This window comes from Mchenga conophoros, linkage group LG15, assembly GCF_057382185.1.
Source record: "Mchenga conophoros isolate Kocher_MC1m ecotype Shallow Benthic linkage group LG15, M_conophoros_male_GT1.1, whole genome shotgun sequence".
Taxonomy (NCBI): Eukaryota; Metazoa; Chordata; class Actinopteri; order Cichliformes; family Cichlidae; genus Mchenga; species Mchenga conophoros.
Genome location: NC_140540.1, coordinates 6,938,343 through 6,960,753, shown reverse-complemented (window position 1 = coordinate 6,960,753; position 22,411 = coordinate 6,938,343). Strand labels below are relative to the sequence as shown.

Below are 22,411 nucleotides of genomic sequence, written 5' to 3'. Positions count from 1 at the left end.
GATGCAAATTTGCAAAGAAAACAGCAGGTGCATCATTTCACTGTGGGAAGTGTTACGAACAGCTGATAGGAACGGCGAAGCGTGTTTCTGGAATATTATGTTTTTGTTCCTGCAAGCGCTTTTTATGCAATTTTTGCAAAGCTATATGTGGAACGAAACCGTGACCGAGGACAAGCTGATGGCATCAGATGTAAGTACAACTCCTCCGGTTTCATATGCAAAACAAATTATTGCGCTAGCTTACACTGTCCAGGTTCTACAGGGATTTAAAAATAGTTACGCAAAACGGAGCGTGCTGCTCTGACCGGCTTTAAAGGGTTAACAATGACTTTAAAAAAAATAATATAAAATAGTGTGCAACACCACTGAAGTTTGTTTTTTTTTAAACTCTCTTTTCAACCAACGGCAGTCACTCTCCAAATAACTTCTGCTTAGCTTTCCGAGCTTCCCTCGGGTCCTCTTAATCAGCGGTCTCCAACCTTTTTTGCGCCACGGACCGGTTTATGCCCGACAATATTTTCACGGACCGGCCTTTAAGGTGTCGTGGATAAATTAGGGAGGGGCTAATAATCGGCTCAGTCATTTTTAATGATCGTTGAAAGCCCAGATCGTAATCGTGATTAAAATTCGATTAATTGAGCAGCCCTATCGTACAGTAGCAATAATTTAACGTTAGAAGAACACAATCTTCTATGCCGGCATTCTGCACTTAAGCAACTTAAGCACACTGTAAAAATGTTACGGTGCCAGAAACTTAATACTCAGTACCAATACCTCTTGTATGATTCTCAGACTTTCAGATTTTGGGTATCATAATTTTGGGTTCTGGTGCTGTGTCTAGCACACTATTTCATGAGCCGTGTCGAGTCTGTGGGTAACACTGCATGCCTGTGACTGCATGTCTGTTCTTTTTTTCATTTGTATATTCAGTTCATGTAGATACAGTATGATAAACTTGTTTGTTTTTTGACAGCTCCTTCAGGATCAAGTGAGAAGAAGACTAGAAGGAAGTTGAGGAGGGAGAGGAAGAAACTGATGAAGAAAACGCTGAAGTGTTCTGATACTTCTGAAAACTTATTGTCAGAGCTTCCATTTGCTTTGGCCAGCCCAACAACATGGAAAACACTATGTATGTTTCTAATGTTTTATAATTACTTGAATTAGCAACATTTTCCCCCCACTATTAAGAAGCCTTGATGACAAGTCAAGCGGGCACCTTATGGCTAATAAGTGGTCTGTTTTCACTGTCCTCATCCTGTATTATATTTATTTTCATGCAAATCCTTAGCATGATGTCCAGTTTTTATGTGTGGGTGTTGGTGCTAGAGGAACGGAATCAGAAGCAACTTCATATTTTCATAGCTTATATTTTACACCTCCAACTCTATTAGAACTACATAACAAAATAGGATGTGTTTTCACGATGTGGGACCTTTTAATTGATATTTTTAATTGCAATTTTCATTTTGCTGTTGTCCGTAGTCCCCAGCCAAGAGTCAACTAAGAAAAAGAGAAAGAGAAAGCGAGGAGACAGCGAGGGCCGAGTGGACAGTGAGGACGATGGGGACAAGAAGAAGAAAAAGAAAGAGAGCCAGCGACCCAATTACTTTGTCTCCATCCCCATTACTAACACTCAGGTAAGAAGCTGGAGCAGGTGGAGTTTATGCACATTGTGTCTCACAAATCACAGTTTAAGGACGTGACCTTTAACTGACTTCTGCTCTCTGTCCACTGACAGATAAGTTCAGCTGTGAGTGAGGTCCAAGAGGCCGTGCTCCAGCAGGACCCCCGACTGGCCAAAGCTATGATCCCTGTCCCAACTCTTCACATCACGCTTTTAGTCACTCATCTTGCCAATCAGGAGCAAGTAGACCTGTGAGTTGGTGCGCATGCTGACATCCACATCACATCACACACACAGAAGTTCATATGAATACTATGACACCCAAATTGTCTGAAATTACCTTTGCTTCTTTAACTAACTATAACTACATTGTAGAATGTAAGTGCATGTCATATTTCATGCTATAGCACACTAACATTAAAAAGCAGACATTATATTGTTCATGACAGCAATAAATGACGTTTTAGTAGTTACATCAGGAAGTAAACTTTGCTCTGAATAAGAGTCGCCCTCAAACTGAAGAAGTTAATTATCATTTAGATACCCATCCTTTTCTTACTGCGACATAATAAAATGACTTCTATCACAAAAGTCTTCTGTTGATCCCACAACAAAATGCTTTTTTACAGCAGCCATTTTGAACTCAGATGTTACTCATAGCATTAAAAATGGCCTTGAGTAGTAACAGTAAAAAGACGGCTATTGTTAATGTTATTAGTTACAGCAGAGCTTCTCTCTGTGAGCCTGAAAATGATCATCTAAGTGCTCACAGCATTGTGGGTTGCTTTTTATATTCCACTTTTCTGGTCTTGTTGACCACTCCAGCACTGCGAGCCACATTCACACACACTGACGCTTTTCTTTGCAAGCTCCTTTGACTACGATGACCTGGATGACTGAGAACCTTCACAGACATATTCACACACACACATTCTTGCAGCTCTTTGATTCATTCCTTCAGAGCTTTTTTTTTTAAAAATAACACACATTGGATGCTACATTACAGGGCTGGGCTGAGGCTCATTATTGTACCTAAGAAGACTCAGATTCAATTCAGTTCAACTCAGGTAAACTTAGTGCCAAATTACAACCATAGTCACCTCATGGTGCTTTATATTGTAAGGTAAAATTCCTAAAATGTCAGAAAGAAACCCTTCGGTATTGCACAACCCTCTATGAGCAAGCACTAGGTGACAGTGGGAAGGAAAAACTCCCTTTTAACAGGAAGGAACCTCCAGCAGACCCAGGCTCAGAGAGGGGCGGCAAATAAAATGACCAAAGCTATGCAACAAAAAACTGTTTTACCAAAACAAATTTCAGCCCCTCACTGAGATCATTGTATCCCCCAGATTACTGTGTTGGGTCGCTCCTCCTCCTCCATGCGGAGAATCCTCAGCAGCTTTTTTTCCCCCCAAACATGCACACATGCATGTAGCAGCGGTGTACTCAGTGACAGCAGGTGTCGTGTCTTGGGATGTAGGTTGACTAGAACAACATCTCTTTTGTTCCGGTTTCTCCATTTTCTTTATTGTTCTCTGAGCATAAAATGCAATGCTCGGCAAAATCCTGTTGCAGAAGTAAATATATGGATGCAGTGTCGGCAGTGCCTAATTACCAACGTGTCACATTAGGTACGGCTTGTGTCTTATTTTTTCCTCTCAGCACTTCCACGACGGTCAGGCTGTACATTTTTACCAGTGGTTTGGATGTTTTAGAGTAAGCCTTGTCTTAGTCAGCTTAGATTAAAAATCACCTATTTTATGTGTCAGTTAAAGTGAATAAACGCCCCTGGATTGGATTTCATTACATCATTTTCATCTTAAACGTTCTTTTAAGCATTTTAAGCATTTTCAGTTATTTTTTACTCTGTCAGCACATATCTGTCCCACACACATCCTAAAGGCTAAAATACTAAATGAGTTCAAATTCTGCCACTGCACATATCATATCATATACAACTGAAGTAAATTGAAAGTCGGTAGAAAAATAAAGATTTGAGTTTGAAATTGCTGTTCTCGCATAGCTTTAGAGGCTGATGGAAATATAAAGGCAGTCTGTGTTTTTGTGAGCTAACTCCGTGACACTCAGGGACATCGGAGCTGCGTTATGTGATGAAGTGATGCTTAATCCCATCAAGAAGAAGATGGTGTTATTAGTAATCACTAGATTCTCCCATTATGTAATATGACAGGAAGGGAGCGAGAGAGAGGATTAAGTCATGAATGTGTGTGCGTGTTTGTGTGTTGTGCATATTCATGTGTATATTTCCTTATAGGGCGGCAGCGGTGCTGGCTCAGGTTGAGCCGTCACTGGCTGAGTTGCTGGGTGGGAGGGATCTGGTCTTGCCCTTCTCAGGGATAAGTCATTTCAGGAAGGAGGTGGTGTTTGTCGGACTGGCCTGCGGACAACACAGACACACACTGGACAGCTTGGCAGGTCAGTGGCAAACATTTAGCTTCTTGCTCTTGTGGTCATCCTTCCTCTCTCTGTCTCTTTGGTGTTTAGGTTTGAAAGCATTGAGTGACATTTTTGTTCTACTTGCTTTTCACGCTTTAGTAGAGGGTGAAATTCAATGCTAATGTGATATTGTACTTGGTGTGCACTCTGGAGGGGTGTCTGAAGTTGGAATCAGCTGCTAGTAGCTAATAGTGTCTGCTTACGTTTCTACATATGAGATCAATTAAAAGTATGCACAGTTGGAGGGTTTTTCCTTCTCGAGACACTACGAAGCTTAAAACACCTTAATGCAGGTGGATGCTTGCTGTGGTGGAGCCTTTCTTATGGGTATCAATGATTAGACAACTGCAAGAGAATGAGATGTTTAAGATCTTTAAGATGTTTTAAGTCATAAGTCTCTCATTCAGAAGTCATGGAAAGTCTAAGCCTGACGTTTGTCTCGGAGACAACAGAGGACCTGGTAAAACGAGAATAGCGGAATTCTAAAAATAAATTGCAGCCAGTTTGGTAAGAACCTCCGGGTCAAAGTTATACATCGTACAAACGTGTAGAAATGATTAAAGTCATACTCTGTGTAGTGCAGAGACGTCCACATTTTGATTTGTTTTTCAGTGTGAACACGTCCTCATCTGTAATTTAGTCAATCTGATTAAATAAAATGGAATTTTTGATGTTTTTCCTTTTCTGTTATCTGTGTGTGTGTGTGTGTGTGTGTGTGTGTGTGTGTGTGTGTGTGTGTGTGTGTGTGTGTGTGTGTGTGTGTGTGTGTGAACATTTCTGTTCCTACATTTTTCTTCTTGTGCCTAAATCCACGTGTGTGGGTGCCTTCAGAATCTTTTGCATGTTTGTTTTTGTGTTGTGCCTCCGGCAACAACATTAAGCCATTTCTAAGAGGATTCCCACTCCAATGCTCTTGCACCACTAAAACACACACACACACACACACACGTTTAATACACAGTAAATGAGGTGACCTTAATACTTTCCATTTTCACCCTTAACAGTTAAATTGGAAGTATGCTGTAATTAATGTGTGTATGATACTTAAGGTTTTTCGATTGTTTCTACCTCTGTGAGATGTTCTATATTAATGTGAACATATAGTGTTTGGGCAGCATTACTGTTTTTGTGGGATTTGTAGCTGCTCATGCTGAGATTTGCTGCTGAGAGCCAAAAATGTGCTACATTGGCCAAGCAAAGGCAAATCCCAGAAAGAATTGAGTGTCAGGGTTTGGTGTAATTCAGCAATACTGAAGCCGTTTTGTTTTATACAGAGCTACAAAGGCAAAGTTTCTACATATTATTACTTTTGATCTGAGAGTTTGAGGGGGATTTTATTTTATCTAAGTCTCAAAAACACTAAATCAGACAGCGATGGGTTTTGGGCATGGCTGTAATTAGCTGGGGCTAACTTTCCAGAACCAGTGATTTGGGACAAGGTTATCTAACTTAAAAGAAGTGGGATGAAATGCTGATGTGAGTATATAGTGTATCACATCCTGTTATGATACAATTATCAGCAAGCTGGCACCAGATATCAATCTTCTTAGTGAAACTTGAAGCTGTTTGAAGCAGAGAACAGTACCAGGTAATACTAAATGGCGGACAGTGGGGAATGCTAACTGGAGAGCTGGTAACACTTGCATTGAAATTAAATGGTATTGATGCACGCTGAGACCAAAATGCAGGGAATAAATTCATATTTCACACCTTTTATGCAGGTTTTTTTATCTTTTGGTTGCATGGATGCCATGATCTGTCAAAGCAGCGTGCCACGTATCGCAGAATCGCTGTGTTGTGATGCTGTTTGGATGATGTTACGTCCTTGCTGGTGTTTCGCTCTTTTCTTTGCTCTCTGCTTCGTCGTGTACGTCTCCTGTGCTCCTCCGGACGAAACAGAAACGCAGACAGAGGAGAGAAAGTGACAATTAAGGTTCAAAGGAAATGCTGATGTTTCTTTGGCTGGGAAGCTTTTACTGCACTAATGTTAATGTATGTAAAAGCTTTGCTTGGATGGCTGTATTGAATTTTCAGCAGCACCACGACCTGTTCCAGGACCTCGTGGTTAAGACATTAATGAACAGGGCTTTTCTCATCTGGTTATCAAAACAAGCTGGAGAATTTGAGAGTGTGGAGGACTCTGGGGGACGAGTTGCAGGCAAGTGGAAGGATAATGCAAAAGGGCTGATATGAAAGTCATAGATCTTTGCATATTAAACAAGTTAAAGGTGTAGAGTTACATTTTATGGGATGAATGGAATATTTTAATGGCCCCTCCACCCCCTGTGAATCTGAGTTTGTAAGGCTTTCCTCATTAGTAGTAACATTAGTACCGCAAACAAAGTTTATGTTGAAACATAAACTTTGTTTTCACGTAGACTGAAGCTTCTTTTAGGGCCCTGCTTATGAAGCATTTAGAAAAGTTGGAAGTTTAACAAGCAGCATTCATAAAGAACGGCTCTGGTTGTTGTTTTTGCAGAAAATTACTCTGTAGGGACAGAAGATTTACAAATCAAAATTCCTTATGGGAAGTGCTATAAGAAAAGGAAATATAAGACAGGAAGTCAGGCTCTCTCGTCATCTTGTCTGTACTTTCCACCACTGGTATTGATTATATACTAACCTTTCTCTCCCTGTAGAGCTCCTCATCTAAAAATACCTCTGTAGTCTGACTCTAAACACTGTTTGTCTGTATATTTGTCCTTGCAGGCTTGTCTGTGTATTCACGCCTTTATTCACTTATCTATCTTTATCTCAGTAGCTAAATGATATTTTGGCTAAAAGCTTTTTTCCCCATCATCTGACACACATTCTCAGCCATCTGTGGCTGCTCCATTTGTGTGCTCTGTTATAGCAGTAAAAAAAAATCTATAATAGGGAGTCGAGATGCTTGAGCGGAAGAAATGGAGTCACGTTATTGTGCATTTGAATCCACGTCATGTTCTCTATATTTATGCATGTGTATCATTATATCAGTTATCATGCTTCCTTTTAGTTTATTAAATGTGCTTGTTTTGGTTTGCTGTGAAAATATGCTGAATTTTTTGATGTGCTTATTTTCAGTATTTAATTGAATGACTCACTGGGAGAAGCTTTATATTAAAAATAAATGTGCGCACGTCTGTTGCAGAGTTGTTGCGGAGCCGTTTTGAGGAGCAGGGGCTTCTGCAAGGAGACTGCCGAGGGTTTGAACCCCACCTCACCATTATGAAGCTGTCCAGAGCTTCAAAACTCCGATCTCAGGTTTGTGTTGTTTTTAATAAAAAGCTGCTTTTAACTACACCATCTGCACTGGTGCTTCTCCCTCCCCTTCCTCTCAGAAGCTGTTAAAATGTTGCAGCTGTAGGTAAATGTCACATTGTGGCTCCAGCAGAAACTGATAATGGGCATTAGAATTAATAACTAAGAAGAAATTTGAATTTATATCACTTTAGAGTTCGTGATGACTACTGTAAAGGTTAAGGGCCAAACACCAAGAAGAGAGAGGAGATAAATAAAGAAGATATGAAAGATGGTTGAGGGTGGATGATAAGGGAAGAAGAATTATAGCATCTATCTCGTTCCCTCTGACACTTTATCTTACCTTATCCTTCCTGGTGCCTGCCGGGCGGCGAACTTGTCTTCTTCCTGTCAGTGCGTTTGTGTGCGTGCAGAAATTTCACTTTGTTTATCGCAACCTGTGACTAATACCACTTCCTTTCTCCTTTGTCTCTCTCAGGGTATAAAGCGTGTGGACCCGGCCCTTTACTCCAACTACACTGACAAGTAGGTACTTTGTTTCTCATACAATGAAAACTTCATAATCTGCACAGCACATTATAAGGTTTGGACTTCTTGTGCAGTGGGGCCATTGTAAGACTCACACAGCAGCTATAGATGACACGGTGCTTGAACATTATGGCATCTTGTAATGTTTTGACTCAGTTTTTGTGGTTTTTAAGATGCAAATTTACACAGAAACCTAGTGTACCATATATTTAAAGCCATCTCCCTGGTGCAAAATACATTTGACATCTGATCACTCCAGCATGAGAATAGTGCAGGTAATAATCCTTTGAATTCCCAGCTTACGAGTGCTCATCCTCTCTCTCCCACCTGCTGCGTGTGAAAAAGGCTTAAATTTGGCTGTCACCCCCGCTGCTCTTTGCCATCATGCGGCTATATGACTGACATCTGCCTTTATTATCTGCTGGAGGCCTCAGTGCTCGCTGCGTCTTTATCTTCTGTCATTGTGACTGTTTTTCGTTTCATCACCACAGATTCTTTGGAGATCAGACGGTGGAGCGGGTGGATCTTTGTTCTATGTTGAAGAAGAAGCAGCAAGATGGATATTACCACACTGAAACGTCACTACAGCTCGGTTAGTAAAGGCACAAACTCACACAGTTATTTTCGATGCTCGTTTTGTTGTGTCAGAGGCAAAACTGAACCACCGGAGGGCGCTGTCAGCTCACATGAGAGTCTCAACAATTTGGTTTTCATAGCTGTGGGTAAAATGTGCTCACAGCAACAACAGTTTGGCTTAATATTTTTGTAATTTGAGAAGTGAACTGAAGCTCAGTTTTGTTATTCATTAGAATGAGGATTTGGTGGTTTTGCTGATTTTATCTGCAGTTTTTTCATTTTCTTGCTACTTGCTGTTGTTGTTAGTGGTTTGATCAGTTTTCTTTTTTATTCTAAGGGGATTTGTGTAACACCGTCAAACTTCAAGTACTTAGCAGAACTTAAAAGAGAGGCACAGTGGTTTAATCAAACACAGCAGTGTTACACAAGAGAGCTAATTTCCATTTTAGCCATTACCACCCAGCTGTGTATTAACGCCTGCCGGGTCTTTGAAAACTTGGCGGCGGTAGAGAATAATGACTCAAATTTCCTCTAAATGTAAGAAGTAATGGAAGGTTTCTGCTTTAAAAACTTAAGCAGTTTCATTACTGTGAGTAGAACATGTAAAAATGTGAGTGTGCAAAACATGAAGGGGAATGGCTCATGCTTTTAGTTCGGTTTGATGTGAATCGCGTAGAATAATTCTTGTGCCCGTTCAGCTCCTTTGTCATTGATGTCGTGCTGTTTATTACTCTGTAGCCAGATATGATTTGAGACGGTACTGTCGACTTGGGACGCTGCCAGGCTGTCAGTACGTTTGTGCTCTTCTTGTCTAGCAGCTACCGGGAGTCGACAGGGAATTGTGTTTAGAGGAAAACGTGTCTTTTAAAGGATTACTTCCATCAGTTTCGTCTGTCTGGGATAAAACAAATTGCCGTGATTAGTTTGTGAGCGGCCACTTCTTGTCATCCGTCATTGAAAAACAATAGACTGATAGTCCTCACATGATGAGATGAGATTGGAGACATTTTGTTATTAAAAAATGAAAAAAAAAAAAGATGTTAAATTATTGTAATCATTTAATCTGCTTTTAGAAACAAAATGAAAATGTGCCCCTCAGCTCTGAAATACCAACAAAGCAACATGCTGTACTTAGATTAGAAGCACAAATGCTTCTCTCAGGGTCATTTATGGTGCTTTTCATAAAACATCCATCATGTAGTTTTAAGCTGTGACTGATTAGTGTTTCAATCTGCCAACAAAGAAGTCTTAACTTGAGAAACTCTGCTGACCTAATTAATGTGGTCTGTGGTTCAATGAAAATCACTTGTGTGATAATTAAAAAACCAAATAAATATTCAGTTAGTTTCACGGTGGGATGGAAACACTGAGTGACTTGTTTCTGTGCATTGGCCACATGTTTTTCTATTATGAGTAGGATTCACCGAGGAGCCACACCAGTGGTATCACAGTATTTAACGCCCTACGTGACGGGTCACCTGTGATGCTTCATAATATCTGTGAGTAAATGTGAAAGGTACCCCAAGAAAGCTGGAGGAAAAGATGAATGAAGTGCTGAATTTAATGACTGATGACCCTCTTTTCAAATAACATTGAGTTGATTAAATTAGCAAATGCTGGATGCAGCTTGCAGTATAAAATATGGTTTGAGTGCTGGGTAAGAACATAAACCACCTGGTGTCACCCACTTGTTTGTGAAGTCCTGTTTTGAAGCTTTTAGATGTTTTCACGAAAACCTGATGCGATGAGAAGAGGCAGGTCTGAGTGTGAAACCGCATGCTCTTCGGCTAACAACTTGTCAATCACAAGTTCTTATTTTGTGATTGTTGCAAACCCGAAATAATCCTTTCTTAACACAGTATTACCAGAATTTACAAAATCTTAAAAAATGATCTAACTAATGAGTGACTGAGCCCATTAACTCATTAGGTGTTTACAGAAGCTGTTTTCCCGACTTCTATAGGTAGAGAAGTCTTTTTGCAACCACGCAAATCAGCCCCTTTGCCTTGGTTTCACCCAGACGTTACATTCATGTTTTAAGTGTAGCAGAAAACCTAAACAGTCATTAAAAAGCAGATAAAAGCATCAAAATTTGGGGTCTGAACCAGATGCCATCAAGTAAAACAGGTCTGAAGTACTGAAGGAAGATTCATGGTGGATTTCATCTTCGTGTTTCAGATGAAAGGATCCACTGAATATCTCATTTCTCTTGGCTTCAAAGCAGCTCCATAATTATTATATTCATAATGTTGTTACCAGTAACCCTTTCCCTTACAATATTTACTTCAGTAGAAATATTTATATATTTTTATGACTCAGTCTCAGTCATGAGTCTGAAATAAAGTTTGGCTCTGAAAAGTGGAATAAACTTTAGTTAGGGTATTTTGCAGAAAGCTCTCACAAGAAAAAGCACTCCGATATGTCGTCACACCAAAATTTGTCCTACCCTTAGTTACCATGGAGTTAACAGGAGTTGTGTATACCTTAGTCTCACACACAAGCACTTCCTAAGTCTCGCTGTCAAGTATCTGCGGTAATTGCTGTGTATGCGTGAGTGTGTGTGTGAGTGAGAGAGCTGTCAGTGTAACTAGGCTGTCACAATGTTTTGTGGATCACTGGGCTGTCTGTGAGAGACAAAGAGCGTGTGTGTGTGTGTGTGTGTGTGTGTGTGTGTGTGTGTGTGTGTGTGTGTGTGTGTGGGAGTGAGAAACGGTCAAGGGGAGGGGGTGTTTACCTCACACTTCACATCATCAAAAAGCTTGTGTTTTTTTTGTCAAGTGTTTTTCCAAAACAGCGCTTATTTAAAATGTATGAAAATGGGGGAAAATATTGCATCCATTGCTCTGATGTTACCATGCAGCCTGCACACTGAATGTTACAGTGAGGAGAGTTTAAATATGATGTGATACTGCTCGCTGTGTGTGAGCAAAGTGCTAGGAAAGGCAGGATTTAAGTGGATGAGTCCCTCAAGCTTAGAGGTTACGTAAGCTTTAAACCGAGACTATGTAAACTTTAAGAGAAAAACAAAATCGTCCTCGTACAAACTAAGAACTACAATAACTCAGCTGAAGCTGTAGTGATGTTTTGTACTGTGCAAAGTCTCGCGGTCTCACTGCTGCCATTCAACAAGCCTTTAATAATGAAAATAGTGACCTACAAACAACTGCAACAAAAAGAGATGGGAGCCCCGGCTAAAACACGCAGAAGAAGACCATGAACCAACCTCAGAGCGGGCTGGCGGATTCAAGCTTCTCCCCTAAACTACTTTTAGTCCATCAGGACTAATACACAACACTAAACACTTAATACACAAACTGTAAAAGCCACATAAAGATAAAGCCGGTGCTGATGGAGGTGAGGGAGGAGTAAATTGCGACAAAGACGCCAAATGCTGACCACCATGCTCGGCCTTCTCTGGGTTTTGGAACCCAACTTTGTGAGCACAGTAACTTAAGAACAAGGGAACTTAGGGTTTTCAAATTGATGCCATAGGTGCATCTACTAAAAATCTCTGACGAGTTCAAATCTCACTTACCTCGATGTCAAAAACAAGTTCTGAGGTTTTCTGAAAATGTTGTAAATGCGATAACTCAAGGTAGCACTGGTGTCTGTCAGTATTCTTTTTAAAGTGTTGTATATTTGTGACAGCTGTTAACGTCGTCACCTAACTAAACACCCTAACTCATGGAGGAAAACCCACTTTATGACTCAGAATTCACTCATTGGACTCTTACGTGCAGACAGAACAATGCTGACCATAATCACAGCTTCACCAACACGAGACAGAAATCTGACATGAGACCTTAGCATATTTTTAGATCGCTATAACCGGGCTACTTGTTGCAACACTGAGAGCAAGATGACAGTCTGTACCACAAAAGTCCTCTCCTCTGAGCATCGATAGTGTTTGATTTTATTCTGTAGCAAACCAGGATGGATGGATGCCCTCCAAAGCACACTGTGGTTTTTTTATGTTTAAAAACAGAGTTTCTTCATTTTCCCACAAACCACTCAAACACACCAACAAACCAATACTTTTTTTTTTTTTTTCATTTTGCTGCCAGCCATGGTACAACAGCAGCATTAAGAGCAGAAATGTTGTGTATGATGGATCTACTTATACCAGTGCACAACAATGGCAGAATTGAAGCAGTTAAGAAAAACAAACTATTCATCTTCCCAAACACCTGTGGTTTAAGAGTGACCGGCATCCGCACGAACACTTGAAATCTTTAAAGCAAAGAACACATGATGAGCAGCGTGTGTCATCACTCTCTCTGTAGGAGAGCAATTATTCAGCCAGCACACCTGCTGCTGTCTTATGGCTCAACGGAGACGACGATGCAGCGGGAATAGACTTGGCACTTCAACCGTATTTCAAATGGGAAATCGCTAATTTAAAGTGGAGCTTTATCGCATACTGTTAGTTTTCATCAAGGCCTTGTACTTGAGTTGCTTACAAAATATTGCATAAAATATCATAATGCGTTGCAGGTGATAGCAGTAGTTTGGTGTCTATTGCTATTGATTATAGCGTCCGATGAACTGGTCGGGCTTGTTCTCTTCTACATCCGTGTTTCTCACGGGAAATTATTATTTGATCATTTCCTGCTGAATTTGAAAGTTTGCTCATTTACAAAGAGATGAACAGTCTCGGTTTAATTTTAATGGAAAGACAGAATATCAACTAAAAATCCAGAAAAACCCTAACACATTCAAGTTATAAATTGATTGGTAAAAAACATAAAATCCAGAATTATTCAGGCTCTCATTCTGTGGTTTTTTTGTTTGTTTTTTTGTCTGGTGGGGCACAGTGGTCAGAGTCTGTATGTGTATATCTTAATCCCATAATCCACACTACAACATAATCCACTACAGAGCTCATTGAATGTAATCTAAAAGGGCATCTTTTTATGTTTGAGGAAGCAACACTGTACAGAGTGCAAGAACAAAGAGTGAAGGGGGGGATTTTTGTTGCCTGTTGTAATGTTCTTAAGTTGTATACTTTTATGTTTTCGGTAGAGATCAGTTTGTCGTGGCGGTTACAGTTTAGTAGTACAGGTCCTGAAGCAAGCAGGGATTTCATGCAACAGGGAGCAACTGGTTTGTGTTTGCAGTGTTGCCAAAGAAGCCGATAGTGCCTAATACATACAGCAAAGTGAAGTGCAAACAGTGAGGCTCACGCCACATAGTTAAAAATAAGAAAAACTATGTTATTTGCTTTCAACTCACCTGCACATGAAAAAATAATTTCATCAATCGATACAGGAAATAGTTAAAAAGATACTGTGTAGAGTTTGTGTTGCAGATGTAATATAAAACAAATGGTCTGATTTTACAAAAATCTGACATGTTTATCTGACTTATTTTGTTCTGTGGCGGCCAGAGAATAAATGGAAAAGCTGTTTGTGCACTTTTGTTTGGACAGGCGCTAAAAGTTCAGCACGAAGATACCAAAAAACACTTGAGTCTCTTCTCGTTCGCTTTCCACTCGCTGGCCTGTTGGAATGTGACATAAATTTAAGCCACGGAGTCAAAACAATGAAAGAAGTCTGTGTGCGTGTGTTGAAAAGTGTCCTCATCACTCGTGATGTCACTACAAAATGTGCCTGGAACATTTAAACTGTTATACTTATCCTGATTTTTTTTTTTTTTTAATCCCCCCCTAGAGGTAGAACAGTTTCCCATTAATATGTAGTTACAGCCAAGGGAAGTCGAGCCTATAATAAAAGCAGCCTTACATAGGAGATGGTCAGTGTATTATTTCCAGTCTGTGTCTGTGGAGGTAGAATAATAGGTCTAGGTCAACTCGGGACCTTTTGGTATTTACAGTATTCAGCTTTATGTACAGACACCCAAATAAATGGGTGTAAATGCTTATTAACAGGCATGCACAGACTAGAAGTGCTCAGCAGCACTGTGGGACTGCGTGCACATGGACTCAAGAAGGTGCTTTGTTGCTCTCTGACCCTTTGCTGTTTTGTTAAGATAAGGTTACTCACTTCTGTACAGACTGTGCTGCATGTTTTTTTTTTTCTTCTATGAAGTAACTCTTTGGCAGTGCTCGTTTTCCACTCAGCAGCTACACAGACTGATGACGCAGTTTTGTTAATTTGAGTGTAAGTGGGCTAATTTCTCTCTGGAGAAATATTGAATCAGGGGTTTACAATATTTAAAGGATGAAAATTGAGCTGTAAAGAGTTTAACGGCATTCAGGGACCGCTGATGTTTTGAACATTTAAGAGTTTCGTTGGATGGATTATTATTATTTTTATTTATTTATTTTTTACTCCTCTGGTTTGTAGAAGCCACAAGGACGGGTAGGTCCGCTGAATCTTATCTGCCTTGCATTTGTTGAAAGACACATGCCAAACATTCGAGTGCAGGGACCATGGAAAAATGCTTTTTTTTGGAATTACTTGGGTAGTGGTTCATTGTTTGATGGCACTAAGCAGATAATTTAGATTTCCTCCCCTTCTTTCTCATCTTTTGTTACAAGTTGCGTTTTTATGGCTGTCGCTACTGCTTTAAAAGCAGTGATCAGTGTCCTTATTTGACTGGAAGCACAACAATTATGGGTACGCTAGGGAAATAAAACAGTAAAAACAAACAAGCCTTAATTATACTAAAGGCTCTCACTGTTAATGCTTAAGTCTTCCCGTGTGGTAATATTGGCACATCCGCCTGGCTCTGTTTCTAATAATTGATTTAATTTAATATAGACTACCTCTCTTCCTGTACACGCCTCCTCCTCTGTAATTCCTTGGAAGAAGGGAAGATATGAGTGTCTGTTATACTGGAGCATCTGTGTAAGGCCTTCGATTTAGTGCTATATAGCGCCATCTCATAAAACAGAGGTATTGCCAATTTTGGTGTGACCAGCATAATTTATACTTAAGTAACTCTGGATGTGTTTACAAGGGAGGAAAACATAATTGTACAAAAATAAAAATGTAAACAATTTTCATGTAATCATAAATGTCTTGGGCAGTTTCTCATTCAAGTTTTTTTTCTTCTTGTGCACCTTTCACTGCTTTCAGAGACACTTTTAAATCGCAACCTGGAAATCTTTTTGCATGAACATTTCTAGAGCACACTTTAGGATCCTTTCACACCTGCAGTTTTTAGTCCCTTTCAAATTGAGCTCTGGTTCATTTGAGCAGGTGTGAACACTCAGGTGCTCACCAAAAGAACAGCACCAAGACCATGTACTCCAAGGCAATCCAACCTTAATCTGAAACAGCTACTAGGGGTTTGTTGCAAGACTGAGCTAAGAAAAACTTTCCGTAGCCATGTGTGCTGTGTATTCTGGGATGTGGCAAGGGACTATAGTACACTATAATTTAAGTATACACAGTATACTTCTTAATAGTACAGAACTTAGCATCTTCTTCCTCTATTTATTTTTGTTGCTCCCGCCTCAGACACATCTGGCCAATAAGCCGATTGAACATTCACACATTGTTTGTAGTGACGCCTTTAGGTTCGCGTGGAGATCACTTGGATTTTTCTCTGTGAAAAGAAACCAAGTCACAGGGAAAAGCTACAAGTTTCCAAACTTATCAACTGATTCGGACCAGAGTAAGCAAACTATTGGTGTGAAACTTCTCCTTCAAGCTGACCTGATTTTTGTGTGGCAAAGTGGGTCTCTGGCTTTGACCCAGCATGTTTCAGTTGAGGTCCACAGTTCAATCGCAGTCAATCCAGCGACACCAAGTTGTGCCACAATTTAAGTTGTGCTCTGTGAATTTGTTCCCTAGGATGAAAATGTCTTGAAGCATGTAAACCTTGCAGTGGGAACCAGAGATGGGCAGTAACGCATTACTTGGAGAGTAACGCGTTACTGTAATCTGATTACTTTTTTCAAGTAACGAGTAAAGTAAGGGATTACTATTGCAAAAACGGTAATTAGATTACCGTTACTTTCCCGTAGGAACACTGCGTTACTAAAACCGTGATTTTTTTTTTTTGCAAGAATGTCTCTTGACAGTGACGTAAGCGAGTGCGACCTTCGTGACAACAGCTGTGTGCAGATCAACAATGGATCATATATCGAGTACGGGAGAGAGTATGAGCGTGCAGCGTTTAAAACGTGGAAGTACTGACCTTACTTTGAGTTTGATTCCATAAAAAGTGACAAAAACATTAGTGTCCGTTGTGCGTGGGAAGAAAACTTCTTTTTACACCGAAAAAACCCCTAAACAAGCTCCGAGTGCGCAACGACTTAAATTCAAATTCAAATTCAAATTCAAATTTTTATTTGTCACGTACACAGTCATACACAGTACGATATGTAGTGAAATGCTTGGACAACTGCTCGTGACCTAAAGAAAACAAAAAAGGAAAAGGCTATGAATAAGATAGGAAATAAATATGAAAAATTAAAAAGGGTAAATTTAACTAGGAAGGAATAAAATATAAATTAAGGTTAAAAATGAAATAACTGTACAACACAAATTAGAATGAAGGGTAAATTTAACTGGGAAGAATAAGATAAAGATAAATATATAAATTAAAGTTGAAAATAAAATAACTGTACAACAAAATACACAATATAGAACTATATAAGAATGTATGAAGAAATCTAAATATAAATAAATATATACACAATAACAGCAGCTGTACAAGTATTAACCGGAAATGAAGAATATAGTGACCAGTGTTGTGCAAAACCAAAGTCCAGAAAGTCCAGTGTGTGTGTAAGAACCATATGTGTGGGTCAGTACTGTGTGGTGGTGTGATTGAGAGACTGTATCGCCTGCGGGAAGAAGCTCCTCCTCAGTCTCTCTGTGTTGGTCTTCAGGGAGCGGAATCGCTTTCCTGACCTCAGCAGAGAGAACAGTCCGTTGTTGGGATGGCTGAGGTCCTTCACCATCTTCCTGGCCTTGGTCCAGCACCGCCTGCTGTAGATTGAGTGCAGGTCAGGGAGCTCGGAGCGGATGGTGCGCTCAGCTGACCGCACAACCCTCTCTAGAGCTCGTCTGTCCTGCATGGTGCTGTTCCCGAACCAGGTTAAGATGTTTCCCGCCAGGATGCTCTCTATGGTGCACGAGTAAAAGTTAATGGGAAATTCACAGAGAAACTCGCGGATTCTTCACCTGACCGCTGTGGCACACCTGCACCAGAGCACACCTCCGCCTACCCCACTCCTGCTTTACAGGTGAAAATATTTATATTCTGCTGTGTTTTACTTGCATCTATTTGAAAAGAGTGTAAACGCAAAAATATTTTATTTTATGCGCTGGAATGTGCAGAAAATAGGTTTAAATGTTAAACTACTTTCTTCAAGTCAGAGAATGTTGCATATAATTTAATTTTTGCTTGATGCATAAAGTTAAAAGATTAAAACTGATAAAACAAGTTTAAAAAAGAGACATTTCCATTTGATTACATTTTGTATGATGGATTATGTAGAAAAAGTAGAATTGGGCTGACAGATCTATCGCTTTATTACCTATTCAGGTTGTAAATCGTGTTTTTAAAAAGTAGCTAAGTAACTAAGTAATTAATTACTTTTGAAAATAATTAATCAGTAAAGTAACGGGATTACTTTTTTGAGGAAGTAATCAGTAATTAGTTACTGATTACTTTTTTCAAGTAACTTGACCAACACTGGTGGGAACCTAGAAGAATACCATCGACTCGCCAGATTTACCTCTCTTCAAGTTCCCCTGAAATAAAAATCCAGTTAAAGGATCACCAGTTTGACACACTGGAGAAAAACGACTATTAATCAAAGAGGAAGTTTAAAGGCAGCGAACGAGCAATGCTAAAGCTGAACCATAGGGACTACTGAGGTTGACCTTGAAGGGGAGTTCAGCCCGATTTAAATCAGGCATTGTACACAGTCAGATTACACAATATTAGTCCAATGATCGCAGAACAGTAAAACAGATGCTTGTTTTATTGCATGCTGTGTTACTACTAGAAGTAAACTATAAGACAACTGTCCATCATCTGGGAACAACATCATTTTCTCAGCTAGTCTGACAAATTCTGCAGAGTGTCATAGTCCCGACGAATACCATGAGAATATGTTGACGAGGAAGAGCGCGGACGTTGACAGTGCTGCCATGATTAACACCCCCTTCACAATCACCTTTGTCCTTCATGCACACTATGAAAATCCAAGCTGTCGTATGAGGGTCTAGTCTTGTCTCATGGCCAAGTAGCAGTTTCTTGACTCTCACTGCTGTATCTGACATCTTGAAAGAAAAAAATATCATGTACTATGATCCTGGAATTACACATTATACCAGATAACAAGGCTCCAGCATCAAGCAGGCCCTGCCAGGAATTTTTCAGATGTTAAAAAAGAACGGTAAAGCTTATGTGCGGCACACAGGTATGTTATCTCAGGTCGACATCTGAATCTGTAGGGAGCGCAGCAAACTATAAGCACCTGACAATTTGCAGTAGTGAACGCTAAGAGGATAGCAGGTGTGTTGGAGCAAGATAAAGGAGATGAGAATAGAGAAGGAGAAAGGAATCAAATAATCCGGCCAAATAGATGGGAGGATGGAAGCACAGCAGAAAGAGATTGAAAAGGAGAGAGCAAGAAATAAGTGAGATTAATCGAGAACGATAAATGAGTGTGGGAAGAGAATGGAAAGGCAGAGGAGAGAGGAACGGGCTTGCACAATCAGTAGAATTAAATAGATCGTGCGGATGGAAAGGGCAGATAGGTAGGCCAGACAGATGGTGAGAGAAAATTGGAGATGTGAGTGAAGATGACATTAAACAGACAACCGAATTGAAGCTTGATTTAAAAGGCGAGGTGGAGGAGGCTCGGTCGAGCTAAGGAGACACTGCAATGACAAGAGGGACTGGCAAAAGATGCACAACTGGGTAGTGGCTTTCAAAAAAAATTAAAAGAATGCTTTTTAATCAGAGTTTAGCATCAAGTCAATTAAATGTCTCAGATACAAATCTACTTAATCAAGTTGGAGAAACAGGAACAGAATTGGTTTTACAGTTGGAGGCCACTGACAATTTTTTTTCCTTTCTCATCTTTTCTGACTGTTTTTCACCTGTTTTGCATTTGGCTAGGGTCAGTGTGACTACTGGTAGCATGAGGTGATCCCGGGACCCTGCAGAGGCTGTACAGGTAGTCAATCTCCTCCAGGATGACACATCATTACTCCATAAGCATGGAGTCTCAAGAGCACGGAGAGGTGCCAGAACACAGGCAGTTAGTCGAGGAGAACTGGACAAGGCTGCGAAAAGTTCTTAACCCATCAACAGGACCAGTATCTGCTCCTTTGTGAAAGGAGGAACAGGATGAGCACTGCTAGAACTACAAAATGATCTGCAGGACACTGGTGGGAATCTCTCTGACCAGACAATCAGAAACAGACTTCATGAGGGTGGACTGATGTCTGAATGTCCGCTAGTGAACCTGGCTGTGTCAAGCCTGTTTGCCACAGAATACCAGACCTGGCAGGTCGACCACTGGCGTCCTGTGCTTTTCACAAATGAGAGAAGGTTCACGCTGAGCACATGTGACAGACGAGAAAGCGTTTGGAGACTGTAACATCGTTCAGCATGACCGGTTTGGTGGTGGGTCAGTGATGGTCTGGTGAAGCATGTCCATGTAGGGACGCACATTCCTCCACAGCCTAGGCAACGGCACCCTGCCTGCCATTAGGTATCAGGATGGAATCCTTGGGCCTTCTGTCAGATTCTAACCTGGCTTCATCTTGGTGCTCTACAATGTCTGGCTTTATTTGGCAAGAATATGTAGATAGTTCCTGGAGAATGAAGGAATTGATACCACTGATTGCAATAGAACACCTCTGGGACATGATGTTTGATTCAATCCAACAACACCAGGCTGCTGATTTCTTCATATGCATGTGTACTTGTGAAATATTCAAGATTAAAATACAAAAGAGAATTGTGTTACTTACCTAGATATTACCATAATACTTACCATAATTTATGTCTTTCTGGTGCATATCCAATTGCCAGAACCATGTTACTACATGTTACTTTGGGGGAAAAAACATTACCAAAATGACATTTGCAAACAGCCTGAGGGTTTCACATAGTAGTATTGTATGATTGAGTGAAAGAAGCTCCACCAGCCTGTGAATGAGTAAATACAGATCCCAGCTCAATGGACAGTTTGTTTATTGGAGTGTGCGTGAACGCTGATGGAGCGAGCACGTGAAAAATGCTACTTTACATTAGTTTCACCAAATTGATTCAACACAACAAACAATCGAACATCATAACAAGGCCCGTGTGTGGGAGAGGGATGTGCTACTTTAGACGAGCAAACAGGCTACATTATAGCAGCCAAAGTAAAGTGAATTTATGTGGTGTTTTCTGTCTAAATAAAACAGACAATTAGAAAAACCTCATCTGTCGGTACTGTGGAAAGACCACATTATCCACTAAAAAGCCCATTTGGTTTTGTGTTCAGTCTTGGCTGAAATGTGCAATGCAGATGAGTAATCTTTTTTTTTTTTTCCTTTTTAGGTTGATAAGTAGTTTGAGTTTTTATGGTAAAAATCCTACCTTGTGGCGACCGCGCCAGGAGAGCAGTAATCTGTAAATCTGCACCTCTGTGCTGAATAGTTCTCATCTTCTTTGCAGTGAAAGATGATTTATAATTTACCTTCCTGTAGCTTTAGTTTACCTTAGCAGCAATAAGATAACTTTCAGTTTGTTCATACTGAATAGATGGAGAGGTGTTGGTTTGATTTACGTATTTGAAATGCCAAATTATGTGACCAAATGTTTATAGTAATGCTACATAAATAAGTATTGGTTGATTTTATTGAAATGCCAGGTGTGTTACACAGTCTTACATAACTGTGGGCACGTGTATAGATAATCACATAGCATTGATAACAACAGGCTCTCAATAGGGCTCGGTTATCTAAAGTATGCAGTTGTCTTGTTTGCTTTGTGTGCATAACCTGTCTTGTGACAAAGTGCTGAGGCACCATGAGTTCAGATCAGCTAAACAAAGTCCACACTGTGTCTTTTTCTTTTCTTTTTTTTAGCTATCGCTGTGTGTGCACTGTGAGGCTTAAATGGAAGAGTACTTAAGATACCACCAATAACCCCAACTGTTTTTATGGTTTAACATGCGGAGAATAAATGTGTTCTTCTGGGATAAAACGTCCTCACATCGCTTTTTGTTTGCATAAGTAACCCTGTAGCTAACCCTGAACATCTGACATTAAAAAGCCCAAAATCAATACCAAGCGTTGCGTGTACACATACTGTATTGTTATGGTGTAACTGATACTAAATAGAAATCAAGGCAAATCAATAAAAACACCTCCTCACAGCTGCGAGTGTGTTTGTGTGAAACGTGGCAGCTGTGAGCTGAATTCTTCTGATAGAAAAAAGCTCCACTGTCTACTTATGCAGCTGAGCTCAGCTTATAAAGCTCCACAATGCACATGGTTTACGTGTGTGTGTGTGTGTGTGTGTGTGTGTGTGTGTGTGTGTGTGTGTGTGTGTGTGTGTGTGTGTGTGTGTGTGTGTGTGTGTGTGTGTGTGTGTGTGTGTGTGTGTGTGTCCTTTAACACATCTCCCCTTACCCTTAGCTCTTGTGTGTAATCCACCATTAATGCTGGAGGGTAGAGGTGTGCTTTTAACAATCACTTGCAGCTAGAAAAACGCGTCCCTGGAACTGGTGGAGAGTAATTTATTACTCAACTCACACTTGAATGCACCCTTATGTTTTTATAAGTCGTGTGTCGTGTGTGTAATCACTCTCCTTCATGAATCCTCATTGTTTCACACAGTCGTCTGCGTAGCAGCAAAGTGCTTCCAACAAAGACGGCTAGAAATTTTAGCTTAACACTTGTTTGCCTGTAATTTGACTTTGCTTTTGTTGTTTTTTTTTCCCCCATATTGATGTAAGTTACATTGACATAAGACTGAAAAACAAAATCAAAAATTCTTTGAATATGGAAGCCACAGCCGTGAAGACCAACAGAACAGTTGGTGAGGCCCTGGCAGCCT

At 40.2% G+C, this 22,411-nt stretch overlaps 1 protein-coding gene across 3 annotated transcripts in view; it reads left to right on the top strand.

The window, feature by feature from the left end:
* The window catches only part of akap7 (A kinase (PRKA) anchor protein 7), a 47,598-nt gene that overhangs the window by 1,969 nt on the left and 23,218 nt on the right, over nt 1-22,411 (top strand). For 2 of the 3 annotated variants that reach the window (XM_085246345.1, XM_085246344.1), the window contains exons 3-9: nt 974-1,129; nt 1,483-1,637; nt 1,739-1,875; nt 3,900-4,060; nt 7,212-7,324; nt 7,800-7,846; nt 8,341-8,441. In XM_085246345.1, the coding sequence (XP_085102471.1) occupies nt 974-1,129; nt 1,483-1,637; nt 1,739-1,875; nt 3,900-4,060; nt 7,212-7,324; nt 7,800-7,846; nt 8,341-8,441 (870 nt within the window). Of the gene's footprint in view, nt 1-973; nt 1,130-1,482; nt 1,638-1,738; nt 1,876-3,899; nt 4,061-7,211; nt 7,325-7,799; nt 7,847-8,340; nt 8,442-19,474; nt 21,870-22,411 lie in introns of those variants that run through there. The other variant, XM_085246346.1, reaches the window with a different exon arrangement.